Here is a 12,055-nt window from a genome sequence, read left to right on the forward strand (position 1 = left end):
AAGGTCGCAAAGTTCAAGGGAGCCGAATACTTTCGCAAGGCACTGTAATAGAGGCCAAATGCGATGCACTGTAGTTGTAAGGCACGTGGCTGGTGATGAGGACTATATTGTTGGTGTGACTGTTGCCAGTTTTATAGGCTCTCCTACAAACTGCTGATGGATGAGACTAACTTACGTGTGGGCCAGTGGAGGCTGTTCAAGGGATCTGCTGTGCATGGGAGCAGGGAGTGACTGTTCCCCGAGGAGATGGGCGAGTATGCAGGGGTAGGACGAGGGGTTAATTGAGAGGCAGGAGAGAGGCCAGGTGATAGCTCTCTCATTAGGTGGCATCGAGCAGGTGTGTTTTGCTTCAGCGTATCTGGAGGGACCAAATTCCCTTATCTGTTCAGGTGGGAGACGGGAGGGCTGGAAAGGGCCGAACATGCTTTGGAGAGGTCCTGAGATTTTAGCATAGTAATTATATTGGCGTGATGTGGCTGACTGTAGAAAAGTATTTGTGATGAAAAGAGACCAACCGTGAACAGAGAAACTTAAGACCTTTGTGGCTAAAGTTAGTTAGGATTATTGTTGAGAGTATGGGAGCTATAAAGGCATTTTGAATACTGTGTACTCACTCTGCTATCATAAAATATGAAGGGCAAGAAGAGTACCAGAAAGCAGGGAAAAATGGTTTGAAAACATCACTGATAAGTATCTCCGCATTATACTGTGTATGTGATTTCATATATTTAAAACTACTAAAGTACAAGCAAATTACCTGGAAAAAGGCCTCTGCATGCCTCATGGAAATAGATTGTGTGAGGAGCAGGGCTTCTCCCTCCTGTTGCCTGTGATCCATAACTTAACCCCTATCCAGCAGCACACCAATAACACTCCATCTCAGGGAGGAGATTCACCCAGGAGGGTTCTGCAATCAGCAAGCCTCACTACTTAATCTCTCCGAGCTGGTCCCAGATCTGTGCTTAATATTTTAGTCTAGTTCTGTGCCTTGGTGGCAGTTAGTCGAACACTGCTGCCTGCACTGAACCGTTTAGGGCAGAGAGAGGGAAAAACTTTTGGGCAGGTTAGGTGATTGACGTTTTGATTTATCAGCATTGTAATAGACTAGGTTACTGTATGACTTTGTTGTGTCAACCTAGACAGGTTGTGGCTTGATTTAGCCTCGCAAACACACCTTGAGATAGAATAAACATTAGACATTGTATAGCCTGATATCCTCCCTTTTAAATGATCATTTCCATGTGTGACATTATCTCAGTCACATTTAAGGCTGCTCTCTCATTACAGGTTAGTTATATTTTTGATAAGACATTCAGTGCATTCGGAAAGTATTCAGACCCCTTGACTTTTTCCACTTTGATACATTACAGCCTTATTCTAAAATGGATGAAATAAAAAAATACATCTACACACAATAGCCCATAATGACAAAGCATAAAGTGTTTTTGTAGAAAATTCAGAAAATGTATATTCAACAAAAATAATTGATACCTTATTTACACATGTATTCAGACCCTTTGCTATGAGACTCAAAATTGAGCTCAATTTGATCATCACTGAGATGTTTCTACAACTTGGAGTCCACCTGTGGTAAATTCAATTGATTGGACATAAGGTCCCACATTTGACAGTGCATGTCAGAGCATAAACCAAACCATGAGGTTGAAGGAATTGTCTGTAGAGCTTCGAGACAGGATTGTGTCGAGTCACAGATCTGGGGAAGGTTACCAAACAATGTCTGTACAGCTTCGAGACAGGATTGTGTCGAGTCACAGATCTGGGGAAGGTTACCAAACAATGTCTGTACAGCTTCGAGACAGGATTGTGTCGAGTCACAGATCTAGTGAAGGTTACCAAACAATTTCTGTAGCATTGAAGGTCCAAGAACAAAGTGTCCTCCATTATTCTTACATGGAACAAATGTGGATCCAGCAAGACTCTTCCTAGAGCTGGCAGCACTGCCAAACTGAGCAATCAGGGGAGAAGAGCCTTGGTCAGGGAGGTGGTGACCCAATGCTCACTGACAGAGCTCCTCTGTGGAGATGGGAGAACCTTCCAGAAGGACCACCATCTCTGCAGCACTCCACCTGTCAGGCCTTTACGGTAGAGTGGCCAGACGGTAGCCACTCCTCAGTGAAAAGGCACATGACAGCCAGCCTGGATTTGCCAAAAGGCACCTCAAGGACTCTCCGACCATGAGAAATAAGAGTCTCTGGTCTGATGAAACCAAGACTTAACTCTTTGGCCTGAATGTCAAGAGTCACATCTGAAAGAAACCTGGCACCATCCCTACGGTGAACCATGGTGGTGGCAGCATCATGCTGTGGGAATGTTTTTCAGCAGCAAGGACTAGGAGACCAGTCAGAGAAAGATGAAAGGAGCAATGTACAGAGAGATCCTTGACAAAAACCTGCTCCAGAGTGCTCAGAACCTCAGACTGGGGCAAAAGTTCACCTTCCAACATGACAACGACCCTAAGCACACAGCCAAGACAACGCAGGAGTGGCTTCAGGACAAGTCTCTGAATGTCCTTGTGTGGACCAGCCAGAGCCCAGACTTTTCTAGAGACCTGAAAATACCTGAGTAAAGGGTGTGAATACTTATGTAAATTCTAAAAACCCGTTTCTGCTTTGCAATTATGGGGTATTGTGTGTAGATTAATGATAAGGCTGTAACATAACAAAATGTTAATGGGTCTGAATACTTTCTGGATGCACTGTAAATGGCAGGGAACATATGGAATGTGTGATTCATTGTGAAAGATAAAGAGCAACATTTTAGTTTAAGACTCAGGAGAAAATAAATATAGCCTGTGTATAATAGTATGCTGTTAACTTATTGAGTGTAGAGGGCAGGATTTTCATTTTTGGCAAAAAAATAAATGTACCCATTTGAAACTGCCTATTTCTCAGGCCCAGAAACTAGAATATGCATATAATTGTCAGATTAGGATAGAAAACTCTAAAGTTTCTAAAACTGTCAAAATATTGTCTGAGGGTATAACAGAACTGATATTGCAGGCAAAAACCTGAGGAAAATCCAACAAGGAAGTACTGTTTTCCCTGAAAGCTCTCTGTTCCATTGGATGCCTTGCCTCCATTTAAAGGGATATCAACCAGATTCCTCAAGGTGTCAGTTTTTAGACATAGTTTCAGGCTTTTATTTTGAAAAATGAGCGAGAAAGATCACGTCGCGTCAGTGGATAGCTGGGTGTTCGCAGAGTTTTACTTGCGCAACAGAGTGGGGCAGCCATTGTCTCTCCCTCTCCTAATGAAAAAACTACAGTCCCGGTTGATGTATTATCGATTATATATTTTAAAAACAACCTGGGGATTGATTATAAAAAAAACGTTTGACATGTTTCTGTGGACATTACGGATACTATTTGGAATTTTCGTCTGCGATGTCGTGACCGCTCGAGCCTGTGGATTTCTGAACATAACGCGCCAAACAAATGGAGGTATTTTTTTATATAAAAATAATCTTTATGGAACAAAAGGAACATTTATTGTGTAACAGAGTCTTGTGAGTGCAAACATCCAAAGATCATCAAAGGTAAGCGATTTAATTTATTGGTCACGAAAGTCAGAAAAGCAATCTATTTGGCTGCTAGCTGTTTGTAATATTTTGTCTACTGAGAGAGATGTTCTTACATAAACGCTTGTTATGCTTTCGCCAAAATGCTGTATTGAAATCTGACACGCCAGGTGGATTAACAACAAGCTAAGCTGTGTTTTGCTATATTGCACTTGTGATTTCATGAAAATGTAATATTTTTAGTAATTTAATTTGGCGGTCTGCAATTCAGCGGGTGTTGATGAAAATGATCCCGCTAACAGGATGGGTGCGTCAAGAAGTTAACTCCAGGTCATGACCGTATCTCTAAGGAAATTAGGCTGCTTTAGAAAACTGCCATCTAACGTTCCTTTTCCTGTGTGGTTGATAAGGGACACCCAGCTGAGGCAAAAACAAAAAATGTGCCTGTATCTTTCAAAACAACACACGTAGGCCTGGGCCATGCGTCAGACATTTCTGAGCGCAGTGACACAGGTACAGTCATGAACAGTGGTGAAACATCAACGCTGTAATACATGATAACAGCTGAACAGATTATAATACAGGAGGGGAAGTGCTGTGATGTAAGCTGGGTGAATCACACCACTGAAATAGTTCTGCGCTTGAACAGGGGCCAGAGTTTTTTTATTTTTATATGAAATAAATCATGAGGAAAAAATCACAACCTTTCATTGCACTTGAAAAAATTTCACTTTAGCAGGTCCGGGGGTTAAGAACATTATTATTAACCAATTGTACACATTCATCCATCTAAATGAACATATTAAATCTGACTTCTAACACATGGGAGTGTTAAAGAGCAGTTATGAACCAAATGAGCATATACACCACTCCAAAGGTGTGAGTAGAGCCCTCACTGCTGGTTAAATGAATGATAAATAATCTAGGAGTTAAATAGACTAGTATGAGCATCCAGGCTATTACAGAGAGGATATTGGAGTTTAACCCAACTTTTTCAGAAGGCACACAGAGCAGTATAAGTAGGGCCAGGAATTTGTCCTGAAGAAGTAACCTGGGAAGGAAATTCATGGCCCTAGTTATGGCTTCCGGCACCAGTTAAGTGGTCAGAGAAAACCTCCTGACCCTAGGGAAAAGGCACAGCTGATACATAATATAAATAATATTGGTCTTTACCATATAGTCCATTATTTGCGTGCCAGAAAAGTTATTCCACAGCCACAATGGTACAATATTTAGTCAGCAGTATAAAAAGGGGTTTACACATTAAAGAGACAGTAGATACGGAGCATAGCGCAGTAGTTGCAATGTCGTTTTTCCAGTCACAAAAAGGGCGGGAGCATTCTACACACTTTTGTGCAACTTGAAAATTGAGACGTGCCATATAATTCCTTACGGCACCGTGGGGGCAGTGTTGTCACTTGGTTCCTTGATTTGATCTATAGGCTATGCATCAAAGTAGCATATTCTGCATTGATAACCAAATACAGTCTCAACGACTGTTCAAACAACAGACCAAACATTGTAGCCTTATTAGAATCCCCCCACAAAACATGTCTTTTTGTTGAGAAGTAACTACTTCTAGACAGGGAAAAAAAAAATAAATAAATAAAAAATAAAAAAATAAAATAACTGGTAGCCATATACCTTTTCTCCGTGATATGAAGACATAGGATGTTTTGCTGACACTGGAGCGAATACACTGAATCAGCATATCAAATTGGGATTATGTTATACGTTACATTGGTGAGTAGGCTATAAGAATATTTATATATACTAGCAGGCACAAAACGAGTCGATGTTAATCAAACCTAAACTTTCAGAACATGACGGCTTAGCTATTAATTAAATATGCAGTTGGTTCTCTTTCAAATTAGCTTAGTGGTGAAGTTCAACACGATTTCTCTTTGTCTACCTCAAAAGGGGAGGACTTCAGAAAAATCTGTCATTGCCCCCTTATGAACGCTGCTATTTGGGAGTCTAGAAATGCATGGACCTGCACATAGAGCTATGCAAGTGAAGCTTGTAGCAAGCTTAACGCGTGAAGGTGTTAAGAGGCGAAGGCCTGAATACTAGGCCACTATGGAGGAAGGATGTCCATTAAGGAAGAGGATGCACCACATTACATGGGCTTTACCTCATTGACAGTTCAGGGGCTATCATACTAATAGAGGAAGGAGCATGGCCTAGGTGTTGATATGGAACGCAAATAGAACAGACAACATTTTTTATTGTCCTTATAGAAATCTTAAGACTAATACTGCTGTTATTCATCAACTTATAGCTTAGTCTAGACCCACTACATCCATATCATTGTATACAAAAAAACTTTGTAATCCAATTACTTGTGTAACAAAGCAGAGACGACCAGATTGGTTCTTGACCCCAGGGCTACCGCTAATGTAAATTCCATCCCTCGCTATACAATGGAGAGGAATCCCATTCATCTGTTCACCTCAGGAAGTTCTTCTAAAGCCATTTCTTACCTCTGACAGGAAGGTCTGTGCTGATTTCTGTGCGCCGACGTGCAGCAAATACTCGTACACATATAAAGCTAACCTGGAAAACAAAAGAGAAAAAGGTCAATGTCGAGGGTCCATCTCGCACCTCCTCCATCCCCTCCTCCTCGCTCTGGAGAATCTCTCACCCTCTCCAGGGCTAGCAGGCAGACTATCCAACTGGCGCTCAGGTGAAAAATGAATTTGTACTGGATCTCTCCTTACAGACCAGTGGGGTTAACTAGCAGAACGCAGGCTTTGTCGTAATAAAATACAATTGTGTTTTTGGTCAGACCTGTTGTATTTACACAGTATTAACATTTACAGTAGGAGCCAGAGACTTTCACAATGACAGCCAGATAACATGCAGACTCTAAGGAGAAGCCATTGGGAGGCTCTAGAAAATAAAAAGAGCATCTGTGGTTCACGGAGCTCCTCCTTTAACATGGATGCTGAGGAAAACAAGAGGAAAGCAGAGACAGCCAAGCGTGGGTCGGTGTCACACTATCTGACAACCCACACTACCTTGTGCATTTTTGCTATCATTATGACTGTCATTTAGCCGCCTGTGCTGGCAATTACTGTGCTCCCTGTGTTCCTGGACTAGTGATGATCCCACACTCTACTAAGAGGGAAAGGGCCTCCCGAGTGGTGCAGCGGTCTAAGACACTGCAGAGCTTGAGGTGTCACTACAGATCCAGGTTCGATCTCAGGCTGTGTCGCAGCCGGGAGACCCATGAGGCGACGCACAATTGGCCCAGCGTCGTCCGGGTTAGTGGAGGGTTTGGCCAGCTGGGTTGTCCTTGTCCCATCGTGCTCTAGCGAAACCTGTGGCAGGCTGGGCGCATGCACGCTGACACGATCGCCAGTTGTACGGTGTTTCCTCCGACACATTGGTGCGATTGGCTTCCGGTTTAAGCGAGCAGTGTGTCAATAAGAAGTGTGTCAAGAAGCAGTGCAGCTTGACAGGGTCGTTTTTTGGGGGATGCAAAGTCTATTGACCTACGCCTCTCCCAAGTCCGTAGAAGTCCGTAAAGAAAAAGTCAATTTGGTCACATTAGGTTAAGTCTACTGTTGGGAGCAGAGTCTCAAAAACACTTGTGCTGGATGTTGAACCAAGCACAAGGGACATTGTCTCAAAGTAATCACTCATTTGATATGCCAGCTTTAAACAAGGGAAACATTTCTTCCACGGACTGCAAAAAAAGAGTTCTGACTAACATTAGACATTAGTTAAAGGGGACACCTATCTTCTTAATTATTTCTCAGTGTTACATCAGACGTATTCATTTCACTGCTCATTTCAGTAATCTAGTGTAAACAAATGGTTCTGGACACAACGAACACAATCATGGCCACAGTGTTTTATCTGGTCTGTCTGTTTTATGGTTGTGGATTTGTTATGCTGGAGTGACTGCTTACCGCAGGGGTGTCGAGGTCCGGAGTCACACTTAATTATAAATCCTCTATCCACAGCTTTGTACATTTTCTTTTACACTTTATTTGGGTAGTCCTTCTATAGATGCTCTACACAGACTATCGCTAACATTTCAACTAAACTTAACCGTTGCCCTAACCTTAACCCGTACCCTAACCCTAACCCTTACTCTAAACCTAACCGTAACCTTAGCAAGCAGTTGCTTATCAACAGATAGTTTGTTATTAGTATGACCATCTGTAGAGCATCTATCTGTTGATAAGCAACTGCTTGCTAAGGTTACGGTTAGGTTTAGAGTAAGGGTTAGGGTTAGGGTACGGGTTAAGGTTAGGGCAACGGTTAAGTTTAGTTGAAATGTTAGCGATAGTCTGTGTAGAGCATCGGATCCGGCCCAAAGGCCGTATGTTTGACACCCCTGGCTTAGAGGGTAGGTCAAGGGTGACGGTAGAAGAGAAGGATGGGCAGAACAACAGGTTATGGGTAATGGCATGATATTCAAATGAATGACACTGGCTGGAATATTTCCATACTCATCTCATCATAGAGGGGAGTGTCACCACATGACACTACCTGGTAACACTGAAAATGCTTGGTGGCGTTTGTAATCAGGTCTCAACTGAGTTTAATTCAAACCAGCCAATTAGAACTGAGCTCTGGGAATGTGCTCTGAATGAACTTAAATGAAACCAGTCAAAAAACGAGGCGCTCCTTTAACCAGGAAGTACCTGTACTCTCCCAGTCTGAAAACTTGTCAGGTTCCTGGTACAGAGGGGAGGCGGCTGGTGTAAAATGTAAGAAGACTCCCTCGTGGCGGTTTGTAATACCCAGCGGCATGCGTGGGCTTCTATAAGCTGGTCCACACTGAACTGGATCCAACAGAAATTCCCATGAGTGCCCTGATGAAATTTTCATGGCTACACTGGTATGATCTGAGGGGTTCTGTGCCCTGGTGATGGGCACCTGCCCCTGTTCTAATGCATTATTTAAAAACACTCATTCAATCCTGGCTTCGGGGGGACACCTTTTGTTGCACTGTCAGTAGCACTGAGTAACTCCGCCAAGGAAAGAGGGTTGTGGAGACTCTCCCTGAGCAGGTAGAGATGGCGTCAGTAGAGGGAAGGAGATCGAGAGGGAACTTGCTAGGCGTTAAGACAACTGTGTGATGGTGTGATGGGAGAAGGGAGATCTACAGGATAACGACCATAGTGGAGACCCTAGGGCCACACACGACAGGAGACAGACAGAGCACTGACACCAAGCACAAGGCATACGTTCATACAAAAACCTTCTCTGAAATGAGACTCCTTCTGACACACACAAGCTCCATGTCCTCTGACCTCCCAAAGGGAACATCTCCATAATAATATATTCACAACCCCTGAGTAGCAAGAGTGGTGCTGGGTCATCTTCTGTCATTTTTAGTGATGTCTCAGGTGCCTAAAGAAAAATCTCAACATCCTAATCCATTGCTCTGCTGGTCCAGTCCACCCCTCTAACCCACTGCTCTCTTCCGTGCCAGACTCCAGCTAAAGAGCTCTGAGGCCACTGAAACCCCATCATCATGGATAATGGTCATACAAATTACATGCTGTGGAAAGGTTAGGAGACAAGAGACCAGTAGACTTCTCTCAGTTAGAGAACTACTGTTGAGTGGGTGGTTTAGTTTGAACCTCTCTGTAGTGACTAACGTTAGAGGCAGGGCCAGGGAGGCAGGCAGCAGCCCCTGCTCCACAGTCAGCAGCCCCTGCTCCACAGTCAGCAGCCCCTGCTCCACAGTCAGCAGCCCCTGCTCCACAGTCAGCCGCCCCTGCTCCACAGTCAGCCGCCCCTGCTCCACAGTCAGCCGCCCCTGCTCCACAGTCAGCCGCCCCTGCTCCACAGTCAGCCGCCCCTGCTCCACAGTCAGCCGCCCCTGCTCCACAGTCAGCCGCCCCTGCTCCACAGTCAGCCGCCCCTGCTCCACAGTCAGCCGCCCCTGCTCCACAGTCAGCAGCCCCTGCTCCACAGTCAGCAGCCCCTGCTCCACAGTCAGCAGCCCCTGCTCCAAAGTCAGCAGCCCCTGCTCCACAGTCAGCAGCCCCTGCTCCACAGTCAGCAGCCCCTGCTCCAAAGTCAGCAGCCCCTGCTCCAAAGTCAGCAGCCCCTGCTCCACAGTCAGCAGCCCCTGCTCCACAGTCAGCAGCCCCTGCTCCACAGTCAGCAGCCCCTGCTCCACAGTCAGCAGCCCCTGCTCCACAGTCAGCCGCCCCTGCTCCACAGTCAGCCCAGAGTTTTACACTGTGTCCACACTTCAAGGGGAGATCTTCCACCTCATCCAAGGTACACTCCTGACATCCCACCCCAGGCTATCAGACTACGCTCCTGCAAGACATGAAAGCACCTCTGCCAAGTTTAGCCAGCTAAAGCACAGACAGTTAGCAAATTAACTTTCCTGTCTTCATGTAAATAATTCAGCAGCGAGAGCATGGGCTTGTTTAGATAAGGTATGCATGGGCTTGGTTAGATAAGGTATGCATAGGCTTGTTTAGATAAGGTATGCATGGGCTTGTTTAGATAAGGTATGCATGGGCTTGTTTAGATAAGGTATGCATGAGCTTGTTTAGATAAGGTATGCATGAGCTTGTTTAGATAAGGTATGCATGAGCTTGGTTAGATAAGGTATGCATGCGCTTGGTTAGATAAGGTATGCATGAGCTTGGTTAGATAAGGTATGCATGAGCTTGGTTAGATAAGGTATGCATGAGCTTGGTTAGATAAGGTATGCATGAGCTTGGTTAGATAAGGTATGCATGAGCTTGGTTAGATAAGGTATGCATGAGCTTGGTTAGATAAGGTATGCATGAGCTTGGTTAGATAAGGTATGCATGGGCTTGGTTAGATAAGGTATGCATGAGCTTGGTTAGATAAGGTATGCATGAGCTTGGTTAGATAAGGTATGCATGAGCTTGGTTAGATAAGGTATGCATGAGAAGTGATGGAGAAGGGAGTTGGGGTGAATGCAAGATAGTAATTGTATCAGTTTTCATAATGCCCTTTTAGTTTTTCCCTTGTTTCACAAAAGCCTAGGCCTAGAGGAATTAAGATCATGATCGCAAGTTGATGACTACTGACATGTCTTGTAAGCAAAGAAGGATGCATAGATTAAAAGGACACCTCTGGAAGAATTTCATTCTCCAAGTGTTAGGCTACCGGTTTATGAGATGAAACTAAGATTAAATGAACATTTTTACACTGACGACCATTTGTTGCAGACACAAAACAGTAACAAAAGACTGTACCCACGCATGGCTTAAACCAGCCATGGGTTAATCCACACACACACACACACCTCAACTTAATAAACTTAAAAATGGATTCCCATTGCCAAAGTCATCTGTCTCTTTACCAGGAGCTAGCCTCGAGCTAAATTGACTCCACAATTATGGACATGCTCCGCTTGAAAGGACGCCATTGTATTCTAACCCGAGAGTCTTCATTTTGGGGAAATTGATTCATTTCAACAAAAGTTTGATTCTATGAGAAAGATAGAAAACCATCAGGAAACCAAGCAGACATGGTTTATAAATGGAATAAGCAGGGACTAGATATTGTTATCAGGTAATAATGAATATGTACTACTAGTGTACTGAAATAACAGTGATTTGGACTACTCCACATGGTCTATACTTAATAAATCAGCAACATAAGACTTAAAAGGTATCAGGTCGCTATAACATTTATATAATGTGTGGGCCAGTGTAATCAACAGAATACACTTAGACTTCATAAGTTTGTCTGTGCCGTGACCAACCGGAATACTGACTTCACGCACGTAGCCTCAATATTTATACTGTCTCACTTATTTCAAAAGTGAGAACGCTAACAAATATGTGCGGATGCATCAGTGCACCAAATTAATTGACTGTTGACACCTCTGAATAGGAGCATATTCATTCAAAGCAAACCAGAGAAAATAAGAGGTTCATCACAAAATAGTGGCATGTTTTTGCATTCGTTGAGTACATGGTTCTTAAATGTCGTTCTCAAAAGTCCAAAATGCATATGGCAGGGCCATCTGTGTGATATCAAAACTGTGCATTCAGACCTCAAGACCTCTATTAAACTCCATGCGAATATAGGGGAGGGTGTGGATGTAAAGAAACACATTCAAAGCAAACACTTTATTCAAGATATTCAATTATCCTCTGAATATTATAGAAATGTCTTATAGGCCTAACCTATATGTATAGAGTATGCATTGCCTTAAATTAAAGGCTACAAAGTGTGACAGGGTCACGCACATCCGACTACTGTAACATGATGAGAAACATTGTATTTGATGAATTCCATAGAAGGGCCCTGTGATAGCAGGTTCCTCAGCCCATTTCAATGATGTTGTAATTAACAAACAATAAGGTCATATTAATGTTGGAGCCTCTGTTTCAACCCTGTGGAAATCAAATTAAATCGTGTGCAGAAAGAGTGAGTGTGATGGAATTAATTATTCTCGTCACAAGGGCACGAGTTCTTGTTCTAAATTTTTCCACAGGCATCTGACGCCTCTCCTCAAGGACAGGTAAACAAACAAACATCTCTTCCATTCTTT

General features: G+C 43.5%; 1 protein-coding gene across 2 annotated transcripts in view; it reads right to left on the reverse strand.

The window, feature by feature from the left end:
• ssbp4 (single stranded DNA binding protein 4) overlaps window positions 1–12,055 on the reverse strand; it is a 133,053-nt gene that overhangs the window by 118,301 nt on the left and 2,697 nt on the right. For both annotated transcript variants that reach the window (XM_021603840.2, XM_036978055.1), the window contains exon 2: window positions 6,021–6,093. In XM_021603840.2, the coding sequence (XP_021459515.2) occupies window positions 6,021–6,093 (73 nt within the window). The remainder of the gene's footprint in view (window positions 1–6,020; window positions 6,094–12,055) is intronic.

Source organism: Oncorhynchus mykiss, chromosome 5, assembly GCF_013265735.2.
Source record: "Oncorhynchus mykiss isolate Arlee chromosome 5, USDA_OmykA_1.1, whole genome shotgun sequence".
NCBI lineage: Eukaryota > Metazoa > Chordata > Actinopteri > Salmoniformes > Salmonidae > Oncorhynchus > Oncorhynchus mykiss.